Here is a 16583-nt window from a genome sequence, read left to right on the forward strand (position 1 = left end):
AATATAATGAATATATACACCGGACAGTCACATCACAGTGGCGGGAAGGGACCTTAGAATTTTTTATTAGAAGAAGTGGACGTTAGAAGATGTTCCACAATAAATTTAAATAAGTCCGATATTAGCATTAAGTTGTTCGGCATTTAAATCTCTTGTCAGTTCAGGCAGTCCCATTATTACTCAGTTATAAATAAGTTGTAAGCGTTGATCTCTATTGCTGTACGAACAGACGGGCTGCACCTCAGCCGGTACCCTGCGGACAGCACAGACACCAACGGAGTAATCTGTTGGCTGTTTGCAGAAGGGATTTTCTTTGCATGTTCTTCGCGGATTTTAGTACTTGTTAAACTGTATTTTAAAGATGTATTTTGAAATATTGGTTTTAGTTGGTGTCCATTCGTTCAGTTATTAAGTTCAATAGAAATAACCTGTAGCCTTGAAGCACGCCTTAATTATATTACCTGAACATATTTTTTCCACCTAAAATTGTGAACCCGTTACACCAACTGGGATACATCATACGCAACTTAAAATCCCTAATCGGAACCAGCGGTCGAGTATGTAATTTAAATTTTACACATGAAGCGCTAAGCTCATCACATTTGGGGAGGTTTCTGGCTCGCCTTTCTACCCGCAATATGAAGCGTGCTCATACATCAACGTAATACCTGAAGCCAATGTAAAAAGAATTATACCAAAACACACGGCGTACACGCTGTAAAAGCACAGATCCAGCAGCAATTAAACGCAAAACCCTTCACGCATTGCAATTCCACTACTCACATTTCGGTGCGGTCCTCCAAGGTCGTTACGCCTAAACGCGTCTCCGTCCTCAAAGACGCAGAAGTAGAACCAATGGCATCCAGCTATAGGGGAATTTTGATCGATGCTTGTCTCCTCTGGTTGCTGGTCTGTTTATGACCGCCTTCGCTATTTCGTTGGCATTACACCGACCTCTAAGGCTTCGTGCATGGAGGCAGACATACAGCGTCAATCATACAGGCTGATTGCTGCTCCAACGGTAGAGTAGGATAGACGCATTGCTGCCTCCCACATTACGGAAAGTTGACCTTATACAACGATCACACGGCAACTATATAGGATCGGGCAATGCACATGGATTTCGACAGTCAGATGCATTATTGCTTCTCCATTCAACGGGACGTCCTGCTGTCGCTCGGCCGTGGAACTGTCCCTTACGTTTTCACAATAATCAAATTATCGGGAGGTGTGGAAGTAGGCTAGTTAGGAAGAATAAACCGAAAGCGCAGTACTGAAGCTATCACAGTAAGGTGCCCCAACCCCTCCCACACCGGTAACCTTTAGGAACAATGAGAAAGTTGATTTAAAGTTGATCACTCGTCAGTTTTGTGAAATCACGTTTTAATTCTACCGTGTAGTAAAAACAAATGCACACCAGTTCACAGAAATGCAAAACGGACACTTTAAAATGTATGACTGACGTTAATTTCTCATGCCGTGAATGGTTAATCGGCTATTTAATGGAATACGATTTTTTTATTATTTATTTATTTATTTATTTATTGTAAATCCGGATTAATAAGGTTCGTGTTCATTAAATAAACATAAGTTAGACATGAGTTATTTTCTTAGTTAAAAATATTTTCACATAGGGTTCGTTACGCTACGTTGTTTGTTTCGTTCACCCCCCGTCTATAAGCTGACTGCGAACGCTTCTTCATTTTACAGTTGCTAAGCAACGGAACTCCAGAAGGTCCAGTTGAGGATGTTGGTGGGAAACTCACTGGCGTCTGATCTTGGGCAGATGTCAACAGAATTACTTTAGATTTCGGGTTATGAATAAATTTCACGTAAATAAAAGTAACCCAGGGTGGTACAGTGACTCACACCGCCAGTGCTGTAGGCTCAACTCTCGCCCCCGTTTTGTGTGTGTGTGCTCGCGTGTGTGTGAATGTGGGGGGAGGGAGTTTGCATGCTTTTCCGGTATCCCGTGGCGATCTTATGTCTGCTGCAGTTGTTCCAGCAATTTGAAGACGTGCAGTTAGGGTATTTGTGATCATTAAATTGCAAGGAGCGTGTGCAAGTACGTGTACTGCAATGGCTTCTCATTCACGGTACACCGCTGACTCCTGTCCGAATACTGTCTGCGTGCTGACCATTACTATCATTGCTACCTTGTTTCTTCCAAGGAACTCGTTATGTTGATTAGTTACAGGGGAAGGTTTAAATTGTACAACTGATGGATATATGCAAGTGCATCACTAGAGCTTTTGGTAGCCAATGAAGCATCATACGGGCTCCCAACCGAGACCAATCCAATTATGTTCCATTTTTTTAGAGCCCCTGCCTTTGAATCGTCCTAACTGCCCCCTTTTTTACGGCGCCCCTGGACGGAACACATCGCCAAAATGGCAATTTAGGAGGATATTGGCAGACAGTGCACTCAGGACTACAAATAAGAATTCATGGTAAATACAGAAAGCCACTGAACAAGGTAGTTATTTTGATACATTCCCAAAGGGATAGTTAATATGTCCAAAGTATTTTGACTTGCCGTTTGAAAACCGTATTCAAGTCTTCTCGACTTCAGGAAGTGTTTGCCTGCCTTCTTACTTTCTGACACCAGGTGTCGCTATTGAGCCTCAAAACCTTCACACCAAAGGAGGCCACAGTAGGCGAAATGATTCACGGCAGAAAAAAAAATCGCAAAATAAAAAGTACCAAAAATAAGTTGAAATGCCACCATGGAACTCTAAATACTAGCAAATTTTAAATACGTGGAATTAAGTTACAAAAAAATTAGATTTCTAAATACATTTTACAGGCTCGTGTTAGCTGGTCAAAAGCATATTAAAAACGCAAGAAAATATAATGATTTAAAAGCAAATACCGTGGTAAATGAGGGACATAACAGGAAGCCATAAGGAACAAATGAGGACAGCCCTCTACTAAAGAATTTCAGAGAGTGGTATCCAGTGTGCTACTACATATCGGAGTTTACATTTATCAGTTTAGGTGTACACCTCTTATTAAAGCCGCATGAAGAGAAGAACAATATTAACGCAGAAGTCTCCCCATTAATCGCTTTGCATCGCATAATAAGCCATTGAATTACACGTCTTTTCCGACATCAATCACAAGATCCCTGCACTCTTTTCTCACGTGTGTGTGTGGGGGGAGGTTAAAACACAAAATATTTCTGAAGTACAACCCTCGTTCCAAAAAAGTTGGGACGCTGTGTAAAATGTAAATTTGAGCAAAATGCAATGATATGCAAAACATATAAAGCCATATTTGATTCTGGTGATATTATGTGCTGCAGATGATGAAATTCTCCCATTGCTTCCGGGATAGGCTCCGGACCCCCCGCGGCCAAGTAGGGCAAGCGGTTTGGGAAATGGATGGATGGATGGATGGATGGATGGATGGATGGATGGATGGATGGATGGATGGATGATGAAATTCTCAAATTCTTTACAATATTACGGTGCGCAACATTATTCTTAAATCGTCACACCGTTTACCCATGCAGTCTTTCACCGAGTGATGAACCTTTCCCCACCTTCACTGCACAGAGACTCTGCAGACTCTTTTTACACCCAATTATCTTATTCGCCTGTTACCAATTAGCCTAATTAGTTGTGAGATATTCAAGCGGGTGTTTTGTTTTGGCATCACACAACTTTTCCATGCACTCTTTTTTTTTTTGGCAAGTCCCAACTTTTTAGAAATTTTCTGCGGGCATCAAATTCTAATTCAGCAAATATTTGTCATAAAACATTAAATTCTCAGTTTCAACACTTGATATGTTTGTTCTATTTTCAATGAAATGTGGATTTACATGATTTGTAAATCATTACATTCTGTTTTTTGTTTACAGTTTACACCGTATGCTATTTTTTTGTGAAACGGGATTGTATCTTTATATTACGTACATCAACGTTTTTTCAAAGCATCCAATGATATAGCCAGTTCTTTTGCATTTCGAAATACGTGTTGGGCACACTGTCCGTCTCTGGTTGAGTTTCTCCTTTTTGCTACAAACTTTTTTTTCTTATTTTAACATTACTTTCGTACGTTTGTGCTAAACTATAGGCGAAGCTTGAAGACTTTAGCAATGCTATCACTCACACAAACCACTTTAAACTGGAATGTCAGTGCAAAGGCTAAACCGATCATTTACTAATACTTAAATGTACAAAAAAAATGTCAGCCATGTGTTTTCCTTTACAGCAATTCTAGTTTGACTTAATTTATAATTATAATTATTTATAATTTGATCTTATTTGGCACACACAGCTCTGCTTGTATACAGTGAAACACGTGAATACAGTGATTCTGAAATCGGTTCAATTAGTACTAGGGGTGTATTATAAGCTTGTTACGCCTTTAGAGGATTTAAGCTTTTTTCTCAGGCTCTTATCCGCACAAATGAACGTAGCTGGCTTTCTGCGGGTCTCCAGTGCCTCGAAAAATCTGTTAGGAATGCAAAGCTCTCAAAGAACGTGGTTTTACGACGTCTTCAAAAGGAGTTGTGTTTCTACCGTAGCTGTGTTAAAATAAATCATATAAATAAAACAACAACAACAAAAAAAATCAACAGCAAAGAACAGCAATGTTTTGGATTCCATGGGCTCTTTTTGGGACAATGTGTGCAACACAGACCTAGGCAACTCACTCGCTTAATTCAGCCAAAATCTACGGTTCACGTTGAAAGACTCCTATTTTTGAATTGCCAACCGGGTGAGACAAAAGGCAACTCATCTAGATCTGGGTGATTGTGAAACGAATATCAATAGCAAAGTGTCCAAGTAACATTGGTGAACACCATTGCCTGGCAACATTGGGTAAAAGGTTGCCTTGGGTATTGTCACCCTAAGGGCAAGGTTTGTGCCGGGTTCTAAATCCCGCAAACATTAACGCGTTTTTTTCAGAAGTCAGGGGGGGACTGTGAAAACGCTATGTAATTTGTATGCAAATCTAGAAACTAAGAAAGGTATTTGGCTGAAAGCTGATTGTTTCACGTCTCTGTCAATGCTGTATTCAGCCCGTTTTCCACCCGAATTAGAACAAAAGTATGTTAGTTCAGGCACGTGTGTGGTGTAATTCGAAAGACACGGTGGATTAGGTACCTAACGCTGTACCCGATATTCAAAACCGAATGGTGTGCTTTGGAACTGTAGACACAATATCATTATTAACGTCATTGGTCGAATTATACCATGTTGTCAATTTGGTTAACAGATTATCTGACTAGACTATTTCCAACTCTTTGCCGCTTCAGATCAAGCAGGCCAACATAAAACTCCAAACCTTCATTCTGCAAGTTTTATTCCCACAATAATCCAGTATTCTTCATAGTATTTGATTTTATACAAATATTGTCTTTTATGTTATGTTCTACAATCCCAATCCCTGGTCCACCAGACGACAGGACGGAGGGGTTAGTTAGTTGGGTAATTTCTGAAAATGGGCTACATATTTTAAATTTTTAGGACCCCTCGCATTTGTGTGTTCTGTTCATATCTGAAGAAAAATGGAAACAGTTAAACTCACGATCCACCGGCAACCCCCAACCACCTCTGGTGTGTGAAATCTTTTGTCTGAAGTAGACCAGTCCTTGACCATCAAAAGATTGGGAATCCCTATTTCATCAGAGTCCAGTTACGATATTCTACAAATATTATTGTACAATTTTGCAAACAGACCTAATGTTATCTATTATCACTTGATATTTTGTTTGATACAGCTACCCATTGAAATTAAAGTACCCATTGAAGGTAAATTCACTGAGGCATCGCGGGAGCTGAGAAGAAGGAGGAGTCTTGCTTGCCGGGGAAGATGAGCTCTTTTATCGCAGTCCTTAAAAGGACTATAAACGGCACCCAACAAGCCCGGAACCAAATGCACAAAGTTGTCAGACACGAAACTGTACGATGCACACATGCTGGGAGATTTACACAAGCTAAATATACGTCAGGATCCGACAGGGTGCCAACAAATGCACAACATTAGGAAAATGTAACCATTAACAACCGCAACAACAACAGCTATTTACAACTGCATGCAATGCATGCTGGGACATGCACCCTGCTGGCGCTACACTGTCCCCAATCCGCACCTCAGTTTCGAAGCAAATCCCAGGGGTGTGCTGACAGCCAACGGTGCGTCGCCTCTAATGACGCGGTAGATAGCTGCCTGAGCGCTGGTGTGGCTTAGCTGCTGGCCGGTGTTGGCATGTCAGATCTCCCCCGGAGCCTAAAGGGACCTAATTCAGCTACCAGGGGGTCCACCTAGCTGGGGCACCCCACACCCAGTGACTCCCACAGCCAGATTCCCTTTTCCGGGGACAGCCATGGCATGAGGCTGCTGGAGACTTCTGGCCCCAGCCCTTCTTCCTACCCTGCTTAGTAGGGCCCTGGTGTTGTGGGGCAGGCTGGTCCTGCCACGGGGTCTCCTGCTCGCTGGGTTGGGCAGCCCTGCACAGCAGCAGCCATTTGCCCAGCTCCGGTTGAGCCACCAGCTGGCTGCGCTCCTGGGCCAGCTGGGTTTCCAGGGCACGGCATGCCTCCCCCCAGCCACACAGCGAAACCAACACCAGCTATTTACAATTGCACGCGGGGCATGTTGGCACAATATGGTGCTACAGCATCAATATACCTTAATATAAGCGTAATCTAATGGATCAAATGAGAGTGGTGATACTAACACTAACCTTCGCAAATGTCGCTCCAAATAAGAATCCCGTTTTTATTTATCGATTAGCCCGAGAACTTAACATATAATCAGTTTCCTTTCTTATTTCACTTGATAGCCAAGCCAAATGTTACGTAGGTTGGTGAGAAAGTATTTGTTTTAGGCCATTAAAGGCGAACGAGCACAGAGCCAATATTGGGCATAATTAGGGTCAGGTAAATCCGTTTAAGTGCAACCCTGTGCTTTCAGTCTGATTATCAATGGAAAGCTCCGGGTTGTAGGACAAAAGAATTATTGTTTCGGAGGCATTTGGATTGGCTGGCATTCTGTTCCCACCAGGATCGTGGAAGCCAAGACACGAAGAAGTATAAATAGCCTCCGTTAGGCTGCTCAGGCTTTCGCTTTGGACCGGAGTCGGCCGTAGCTGATCTCTCCAAGCAGACCATGGTTAGCCGGTGAGTGTTTGCCCTCCACGTTCATTTATAGTAAGATCTGGGCTCGGCGTGAATCCAAAGGTGCAAACAAATATTTCTGCATAATATATGACATTAGAGGTGGAAAGTTCAGGTCTAGGAAATAACAATCCAGACCAAGATTTTGTTTCAACCAACCAGTTGGATACTCTGTGACTATGACTCTTTATGCTCAACTGGTTGATTTGGTCAGGATTTTTATTTTCTGGACCTGAACTATCTACCATTGTATAACATGGGGTAATATGCATGTTCTAAGGAGCTCTGAGGTCTCATGAATACACTGAAGCACATTTGTATATAACTCTCTTTTTCCGCCTGTTCTGACTGTAATGTCCTGTCAGCAGAGTAGAGCATCCCGCCGGAGGGTACAAGAAGATCTTTGAGACCTGCGAGGAGCTGGCCGAGCCCATCGCGGCCCAGGTGACAGGTGCGCTGGTGTTTCGCCCCCTCCGGGGGGTGAAAAGTTAAATATCCGCGTAAGCCTGTGTGCATGTTATAAAATAGAAAATTAAATTGTAATACTTTGAATATAAATACATTAGCTACATTTCCAAATATACAGCTGTGGAAAAAATTACGAGACCTCTCTATATTTTTTAAAAATCAGCCTGGTTTAATGCTGGTTCTGCTGGCAGAAAGCTACGCCTTCATCAATGAGAAGCAGGGAAGAGCCAGGCTGGAGTTTGCGTGTATATATATATATATATGTATATATGTATGCATGTATATTTTGCACAGGCATATAGGTCTACTCATAAACTGAGAAATCAGGGAAGCTTAAAATATTACTGTGCTCTTTTAATTCTTTTCCAGAGCTGTAACAATACAGTATCATTTAATTTTATGTGGGGTACAATTGGTGCAATATGATAGATACAGTGTTAAGCAAACCTTTGTATGTTTTTTCTGGGTAATCTGGTTTCCCCCTGCAATCCAAAAGGATGCAGTTACGTTAACTAGTGTATCTAGTGTAGTGTGCATAAGTATGTGCGCCCAGACTGGCATGCTATCCAGAGTCTTAAAGCTTCCCTTTACATAGTAACAAAATGGTGCTACTTGGTGGAGAAGCAGGCTTCCAGGTTCCCCGTCTGCTTCTAGGCAGGATTCCCCCATGGCTGAGGGGCAGCCTCCTCCGGCTGGGGCCCGGTTTGTTTGAGGTGGGCTCCGAGGCCTTCTACCACCTCTTTGATGGACTGGCCATCATGCACAAGTTCGACTTCAAAGACGGCAAAGTCACCTACTTCCGCAGGTAACGCGCCACCTGCTGTCCCAGTGCCGCCATTACAGGCCATCTCAGCGTCCATAACATCACCCACCAGAAACAAAATGTTTCCGCATTTGTGAAAAATTTACCAGATTAACCGATATCACATACCTTTCTTTTGTTTTTAACATGGCTATTTTAAATGATTTTCCTAGAGAAATAAAATGAATGTAAAAATTTATAAAATAATGAACACAGCCAAATTAACTACATAATTAATTAATTATAAAGATTAATAGAGTTAACTGGTAATAAAATGGCAATAGAATTAATCTAGAAATAAAGCTATAACTAGGCACCTGAATCTATACTGTATAGATATAATGTAGCCTATAGAGGCCTGGGATTCGCTAATGTGTGACATGGTAGTGTCGCCTATCCCCACAGGTTTCTAAAGACCGACGCGTATGTGAGGGCCATGACAGAGAAACGCATCGTCATCACCGAATTCGGCACCTTCGCCTACCCCGACCCCTGCAAAAACATCTTCTCTAGGCCAGTCCCACCCCATCTTCCTTTTCCTCCTTATTCTAGAACCCAGAAGGCCGCCTGGCATCAGTTAGGAAGGACTGATGACAGCTGAGCGGGCCATTGGTGGCACCTCCCAGACATCCCATTGTGCTTGATTTTACGTTTTTAGGTTTTTCTCCTACTTTAAAGGCGTAGAAGTGACGGACAACTGCCTGGTGAACGTGTACCCCATTGGCGAGGACTTCTACGCCTGCACAGAAACCAACTATATCACTAAAGTCAACCCTGAGACCCTGGCAACTCTGAAAAAGGTACTGCCTCCAGGTGCTCCTTGTACCCTTAATTTCTGATGTTCTCTGCACCACCTTGAAATGAGTGGCGCTCTTAAGTTGCTCTCAGGCTAGAAACTCGCCTCTGTTTTTCAGGTATTTATTCAGCCAAGCAATACTGTTGTATAATACATCTACGATTACCTCCTCCTCAGGTGGACATGTGCAAGTATGTGTCGATCAACGGGATAACAGCCCACCCTCATATTGACACAGATGGGACCGTGTATAACATTGGAAATTGCATGGGGAAAGGTGCTTCACTGGCCTACAATATTATAAGCATTCCTCCTGCTCAGAAAGGTCAGTATTTTTGAAGATGACGATGAATTCAGTACTAAGGGATTCTCCACATCCCAAGCGTCTCCCCATTTTCTGAATGAGACCTCCAGGCCTCTGACCACGGCGAAATTTGTTTTCAGACAAATCAGACCCCATCGAGAAGTCCAGAGTGGTGGTCCAGTTTCCCAGCAGTGAGCGATTCAAACCATCCTATGTTCACAGGTTGGTCACATGACTGGGTGACAATGTAGAGCTTCTGTAGCGTAATATATCCAACTTTATTACTACTGATCTTGCAACACTCGATGTGAAGTTTGCTAATGTACTGAATTTATGGAGACCTTCTGTTGCTCTTATTCCCTACCTCGTCTGATAACCTGGGCATCTCTGCATAAGTGTGAGACAGGACTCATGCTCCTCAATCTCATAGACTTATTTGTATTTGAACAATTTTTTACATCTAGATAATATAGAAGAGTTAAAGAAATGTACTAGAATTTACAAAGTTTTCCTCATTCTCAGGAACTGTGCAATGATATATTCAGACCTTCGATGGAGTTATGCCCAGGAAATCAAGACTGTTGATGTAGATATAGATGTAGATCGGTGATGGACATTTCCTTTCACAGTTTTGGCATGACGCCGAACCACTTTGTCTTTGTGGAGACGCCTGTGAAGATCAACATGCTGAAGTTCTTGAGTGCCTGGAGCATAAGGGGCACTAACTACATGGACTGCTTTGAGAGCAATGAGACCATGGGGGTTAGTTTTCAGTTCACCTAGCTGGACTTTCAAAGTCCATTTTTAATCGTCTTTTATTTGATTGAAGTTTGATGTTTCAAAATATATGCTTTCACTAAACCTGCATTAAATTTATTTAGACGTGGATCCATCTGGCCTCTAGAAATCCTGCCAAATATTTAGACATCAAATTCAGAACATCTGCGATTAACCTCTTCCATCACATTAATTGCTATGAAGACCAGGGTTTTGTCGTGATTGACCTCTGTGCCTGGAAAGGGTAGGTAGGATGGTGATCTGGGAGCCATAGTTAGCTCGGCTCTCCATGGAAACATGCACTCACAAGTTCTCATCTTGGATGGCTACATGTAGATTTGAGTTTGTCTACAACTACTTGTACCTGGCCAACATGCGGCAAAACTGGGAGGAGGTGAAACAGGCGGCTATGTTGGCCCCTCAGCCGGAAGTCCGGCGATACGTCGTTCCGCTAGACGTATGCAGGGTAAGACGTCCACCTCGCCAGCTCTCTCCTGTTTCCTGAGAAGTGCTGCTCATTCCAACAAGATGACCTGTTCTCTTTTCGCCGCCCTACAGGAGGAGCAAGGTAAGAACCTCATTTCCCTTCCTTACACGACAGCCACCGCTGTGATGCGCAATGATGGAACCATTTGGCTGGAACCTGAAGTTCTGTTCTCCGCTCCACGCCAAGGTGAGGAGAAGAGATCAGCAAAAAAATGTATATTTTTGTTTATTAGTAAAGGTTATGTTGTGGTTTTTTCATTTTACATCCAACGTTATTTACAATAATGATGTAGGGGGAAAACATTTTAAAATGATTTTGAGGAAGGACTTCTTTACACAGCGTGTAGTTGGAGTATGGAATAGTCTTCCTGCTAGTGTAGCGCAAGCTAAAACCCTGGGTTCCTTTAAATCAGAGCTAGATAAGATTTTAACAGCTCTGACCTATTAGTTAAGTTCTCCCCAAACGAGCTTGATGGGCCGAATGGCCTCCTCTCGTTTGAAAATTTCTTATGTTCTTATAATATATTCTGTCTCATTTTAAGCTCAGTTTCTTGACTAATAGCACCTCTTTGGGGAATATTTTTCTAATGATTCTTTATTAATCATGTACAGTTGTCTGTATCCTTTATGTTTAAAGCTTATGTAGATGAGTCACTCTGAATGGATTCCTGAATTTTGCTTTTGTTACTTTGCGTAGCTTTTGAGTTTCCCCAAATCAACTATAAAAGGTTTTGTGGAAAGAACTACACATACGTTTATGGGCTTGGACTAAACCATTTCATTCCTGATAGGGTGGGTAGTGACATCAAATATCTTTATTCAAGTTTAACAGTTTCATACTTTATAGTTCCTAACCAATTCTCCTAGACCACAGTAAATTTATTTGCATAATTAGTTTAATCTTAACACTTTTTATGAAATCTGAAATACATCTTTTAAATGCTATTTGAAAGTGGATTGTTTGTTTTATTAACGTTTTCTTTCAATATATACTGCCACCTCAACAATATTCAAACGATAAAACAATATTAAAATTAATCAATTCAAACACTATGGTGTACAGGCAGTCCCCAGATTAAGAATGTCTGACTTATGGACAACTTGTACTTATGAATGGACTGCCATCCGTCCATCCATTTTCCAAACTGCTTATCCTACTGGGTCGTGGGGGGTCTGGAGCCTATCCCGGAAGCAATGGGCACGAGCGATGGGGGGGCAGCCCATCGCAGGGCACACTCACACACCATTCACTCACACATGCACACCTATGGGCAATTTAGCAAGTCCAATCAGCCTCAGCATGTCTTTGGACTGTGGGGGGGAAACCGGAGTACCTGGAAGAAACCCCACGATGACATGGGGAGGACATGCGAACTCCACACACATGTAACCCAGGCGGAGACTCGAACCCGGGTCTCAGAGGTGTGAGGCAACAGTGTTAACCACTGCACCACCATGCCACCCCATTATATAAAATTTTTTAGCTAAATACAATGGTTCATAATAAGGAATGCACACACTATTTTGTGATGCTCATGAAAAAAAATGTGTGGCATTAACGACCTGTTGGCTTGAGACACAGTACAGTACTGTACATAGTTACCTGCATTATTATTATTATTATTAACCTACAAATTTGACTTAAAGTCAGGCTTCTCATTCATAACCCAGGGACTGCCTGTATTATCTAGCACCATGAAATGAACAGCTATGCTGTTTTACAAGTCAATTCAAACTCATGCTGGTTTGTTCCAAGATCTGCAAGTTGAACGTGAAGACCAAGGAGATGTGGGTTTGGCAGGAGCCAGACTCTTATCCTTCAGAGCCCCTGTTTGTGCAGACCCCAAACAGTGTAGAGGAAGACGACGGTAGGCGGGGGTCTTACCTTTGGTAGAAGATTCTAGAAAACGTGAGCTCGGCATGGAGCTTGTTTGTCTTGCCATTAGTTTGTTGCATCAGAATGTGTGAGTACACTAAGAAGTTTTTGGGGGGGGCTGCTTTCCCCAGGGGTCTTGCTGACCATCGTGGTGAGTCCAGGAGCTCAGAGACCGGCCTACCTCCTAATACTGAACGCCAAGGACCTGACGGAGATTGCCCGGGCAGAAGTGGAGATAATAATTCCAGTGACCTTCCATGGAACATACAAGCCTTAGAATTGTCCAAAGAAAGCCATACCAATGTCATTTGTTAATTGTCATAGACCTTGTTTCCATGCAACTATACAGTAGCCATACCAATGATGTCATCAGATTAATTTAACTTTCCCACCAATAACACTGGATACCAGTTATAATGCAATTCTTTTTAATTATTCAAGCATATGATATTCGTTTTTAGATATGCCTGGGATATGTGGAATGATACTACAGAAATATATAACATTATATAAAGCTACTTTATATTCTCTTATATTCTACATATTTTACATGTTTTTATTGTCCACAATCAGTCGTACAGGACTGAGCTTATTAAAACGTTTCACATGTTAATCCTACTGTTTCCTGGTGTTTATCTCTACAGAAAAACCAAACATGCTGCCCTTGTGCCTTTGCTCTTTGTCAAAAAAAACGTAGTGGAAAATGTGCATTTAAGTCAAAAATGTGCAAAAATACCCAAATGATTTAGTTTAACGCCAAGGATCATTCTGTTTTGATCACACAATTTCAATGAAGTGAACAACTGTGATCAACTTAGTACTTAGCAGTGAATTAGGCCTAAACTAAAACATTTAGCTGCTAGACTAAATTATTTAGGCTCACCTACGCAAGGAGACACTATTTAATTCATAAAAAAGTTGATCATGCTAACAGCTTAGTAGTTTATTAAATAATAATAAACACTCTCCACACTGGTAACAGAACTGGCACTAGTAGCTTTCAAAACCTTAAAATAGTCTGATAACTTCATCAACCACTTACTGTCATGACCTGCGCGTCCAGTCCTCATGTGTGCCACACCCACCTCGGTACCCTCATGGCTTGCGTTTATTCTGATGTCATGTCCTGCATTTAAGTCCGCGTTCAAGTCTGTTTCCCCAGGTCTGTCATTAACGCTGTATGTTTACCCCGAATAAACCCTTTTTTCTAGTATTCACGGCTCCCTTCGCCTGCTTCCCTGCACCCGATGTAACAGAATGACAGACCTCATGAAGAAGACGCCTCAGCTTACTACAGCTGGCTTCAGCAGCCCGAGATTCGGGAGGATCCCGCAGCTAGCGCCCTTACTGCTGACACAGGGGATATCCTAACAAGGATATCGCCGACCACGGGCGCCTTCTTGGTGGAAGAAGTGCGGCTGAACTTGCAGCAGCTCAGAAGCATGTCTAAGGCAGCAGGTAGCCTTAGACAGTGGATTGCCTATATATCTGCCAGCTGAACTGCCCGAAGGGAGAGACATACGGAGATGCCAATGATCTTCCTGGGGGCCGTCTCCATCTCCGCCGGTTCTTTCCCCACCGGGTCTCGGGAAGAGCCCTTCCCAATTTTAAACCCTGCAGTGTTTACGCAGGAAACCACCTCCACTGCCCTGGAGTGCTTTCCTGCAGTTTCCCTGCCGGTACCTGCAACACGCCCATTCACTAGGATGCGCCTGGCTCTTCAAGGGGCCAGGTCAGTATGGGATGACATCCCCCGAATGCCCAAGTCTCTTAAAGGGACAACGCCGGCTACCTGGACACCGACCCTGGCTCCAACCCCCATGGTTCCTGTGCCGGCAGTTCCTGAGATGCCTCCCAAACTCCTAAAAGGGGCAACGCCCGCTGTCAAGGCGCAAACCCCAGCCAGGCTGGTGGCTGATGAAGCGCCCCCTGTGGTTCCTGCTCCACTCGTCCCGACTACGCCCCCGGAGGTTCCTGTTCTGCCTGTTGTGCCTGACCTGCCGCCCACAGAGGCTCCAGCTGCGGCTGCTGCTACGCCCGAGGCCCCTGCTGGGCTGCTGCACTCTCAGCTGTACCGCTTGAGGCTCCTTCTACGGCACCGCCCCCACCTGCTACTTCGCCCGCGGCTCCTGCTGCTATGCCTGAGGCCCTGGCTCCGCCTGCACCTGCTGCTCCAGCCATGGCTCCTACTCCGCCCAAGGTTCCTCTGTCTCCGCCTCCTGTCCCGCCTGCTCCTAATGGGCCAGCTCCACCCAAAGAGGCTTCGGCTCCAGCTCCAGTTCCCCCGGCTCCAGCTCCAGTCCCCGAGGAGGTCCCGGACTTCAGATCATCACCCCTCCTCCCTTGATGGAGGGAGAGTAGGTAGCGGTAGGTAGCGAAGTAGCCTTTGCCGTGGTCCCCTTCTGCTCCCTCCTCGCCTCCGCTGGTGCCCCCTTCGTCTTCCTCTTCACCCCCACTGTTGGTCCCTCCGGCTTTTTCCTCTGCCCCTTCGTGATCCCCTCCGGCTCCTTCCTCGCAGCCACCCAGGGCCCCTGTGGCATCGCATCGACCTTTCAGTCGCCTGCAGCTCCTCCGGCTGCTGCCCGTCGCCCGCTGTGATTCCCTCTGTTCCCCGTTGCCCCCCGACCTTTCCCGTCTGGCCTCCCGTGTTTGCTCCTCATCCTCTTGTCTTGGCTCCTCATCCCCCTGTGGTTCCTCCATTCGCTCCCGGTCCTTTTGTCCCTTCCATTGGTGTTCCCCTGTGTCTCCCTTCCTGGTCTGCCTGTCCGCGTTCCCTGTGCTCTGTCAAGTTTTGTTGTGGTTTCTGCCCTTGTGTCTGTTCTGTGTTTCGGTCCTGTTCCCTGTGCCCCTGTAACGGTCTTGTCTTGTTTTCCAGGTTCATCTTGTTCCCGGTCTCGTCCTGTCCGCCGCTCCCCTTGGGTCATGCCCGGAGTGCATGCCTTTGGGGGGGGGGGGGGGGGGGGTTCTGTCATGACCTGCGCGTCCAGTCCTCGTGTGTGCCACGCCCACCCTCGTGTGAATTACCAGCATACCAGCTGTCTTGCGTTTATTCTGATGTCATGTCCTGTATTTAACTCCTTGTTCAAGTCTGTTTCCCCAGGTCTGTTATTAACGTTGCATGTTTACCCCGAATAAACCCCATTTTATAGTATTCACGACTCCCTTCGCCTGCTTCCCTGCACCCGATGTAACACTAACTTCCAAAGTAACATCAACACAACAACAACAACAAATTTATTTTTGTATAGCACAGTATCACGACATAACATCGTTAATCAACCAGTTAATCAACTAGTGCTTTCAGACTATTACAATATAATACTGCTAACTGCTATTTGTTCCCTATAACTGTGTTCAGCCATAACCGCTCAAAACGTTTTCTATAAATGGTGCAAAAACAGCAGCGAGCTCATATTTTTAATAGATGGTACTTATAATTTCTCTGAAACCATTTTCTCAATGTTACAATGTAAATGATTTCACTTATGACCACGTTCTTACTTTCTGGTCGTATAAATTGTTTTCAACATCACCCAATTAGATTAACGAAGTATTATAAAGATTTTTTACACAGGCAGTAATCCAACCACAGAAGCACCTGATTGGTCAGACAACTGCAATGCGCTAATCTGATTATACCAGCGAGAACAAAGGACACGTTGTATTGCAGGGCTGTAAAATCCAAGCCCTGCCTGTGTCATCAAACATTACATCAACTTTTAAACCCTGTTATTGTGCTTCTACAAACACATCAACGTGGAAAAGTTTAAGGCAGAGAAACAATCAATTAGTAAAATTAGCGAAAAGGATAACGGACTAATAATTGCTCCTAAACAAGTGAAATTGATTAAACACAGTTTTTCCTCGAATTCTTGCACATACTTGACCAAATTTCCACAGCACTGCGCCAGTGCAATTAGCCTTGTCACATTCCTGACGCTGTC

General features: G+C 43.8%; 3 protein-coding genes across 5 annotated transcripts in view; 1 reads left to right on the forward strand and 2 right to left on the reverse strand.

The window, feature by feature from the left end:
- Positions 1–1120, reverse strand: part of LOC125716336 (leucine-rich repeat-containing protein 7-like) — a 49383-nt gene extending 48263 nt beyond the window's left edge. For both annotated transcript variants that reach the window (XM_048988511.1, XM_048988508.1), the window contains exon 1: positions 784–1120. The gene's annotated coding sequence lies outside the window, so the exon portion shown is untranslated. The remainder of the gene's footprint in view (positions 1–783) is intronic.
- A 5859-nt stretch (positions 1121–6979) lies between these two features.
- LOC125716338 (retinoid isomerohydrolase) lies at positions 6980–13252 on the forward strand. Of its 2 annotated transcripts, none has more exons than XM_048988514.1 (14): positions 6980–7133; positions 7496–7581; positions 8253–8403; positions 8806–8913; positions 9059–9200; positions 9374–9521; positions 9641–9722; positions 10130–10262; positions 10382–10521; positions 10614–10743; positions 10836–10950; positions 11461–11555; positions 12520–12631; positions 12771–13252. In XM_048988514.1, the coding sequence occupies exons 1-14, from the start codon at positions 7123–7125 to the stop codon at positions 12914–12916; spliced, it is 1599 nt and encodes a 532-aa protein (XP_048844471.1). In that variant the 5' UTR covers positions 6980–7122; the 3' UTR covers positions 12917–13252. The 2 variants fall into 2 exon arrangements, with proteins under 2 accessions (XP_048844471.1, XP_048844472.1); XM_048988515.1 differs by having other exon boundaries at positions 7499–7581.
- A 1418-nt stretch (positions 13253–14670) lies between these two features.
- LOC125717138 (PE-PGRS family protein PE_PGRS26-like) lies at positions 14671–15339 on the reverse strand. Its single transcript, XM_048990112.1, has one exon. It carries the CDS (start codon positions 15337–15339, stop codon positions 14671–14673), a length of 669 nt encoding a protein of 222 aa, XP_048846069.1.
- Between the last annotated feature and the right edge of the window lie 1244 nt (positions 15340–16583).

This window comes from Brienomyrus brachyistius, chromosome 21 (genome assembly GCF_023856365.1).
Source record: "Brienomyrus brachyistius isolate T26 chromosome 21, BBRACH_0.4, whole genome shotgun sequence".
Classification (NCBI taxonomy): domain Eukaryota; kingdom Metazoa; phylum Chordata; class Actinopteri; order Osteoglossiformes; family Mormyridae; genus Brienomyrus; species Brienomyrus brachyistius.

What these genes read in the sequence shown, in the direction of transcription:
- LOC125716338 (XM_048988514.1), top strand. An exon ending in TGCAAAAACATCTTCTCTAG is followed by an intron (nt 8,914 to 9,058) that starts GCCAGTCCCACC and finishes TTACGTTTTTAG; the next exon opens with GTTTTTCTCCTACTTTAAAG. An exon ending in CATTCCTCCTGCTCAGAAAG is followed by an intron (nt 9,522 to 9,640) that starts GTCAGTATTTTT and finishes ATTTGTTTTCAG; the next exon opens with ACAAATCAGACCCCATCGAG.
- LOC125717138 (XM_048990112.1), bottom strand. Translation starts at nt 15,339, where the DNA reads ATGGAGGAACCACAGGGGGATGAGGAGCCAAGACAAGAGGATGAGGAG.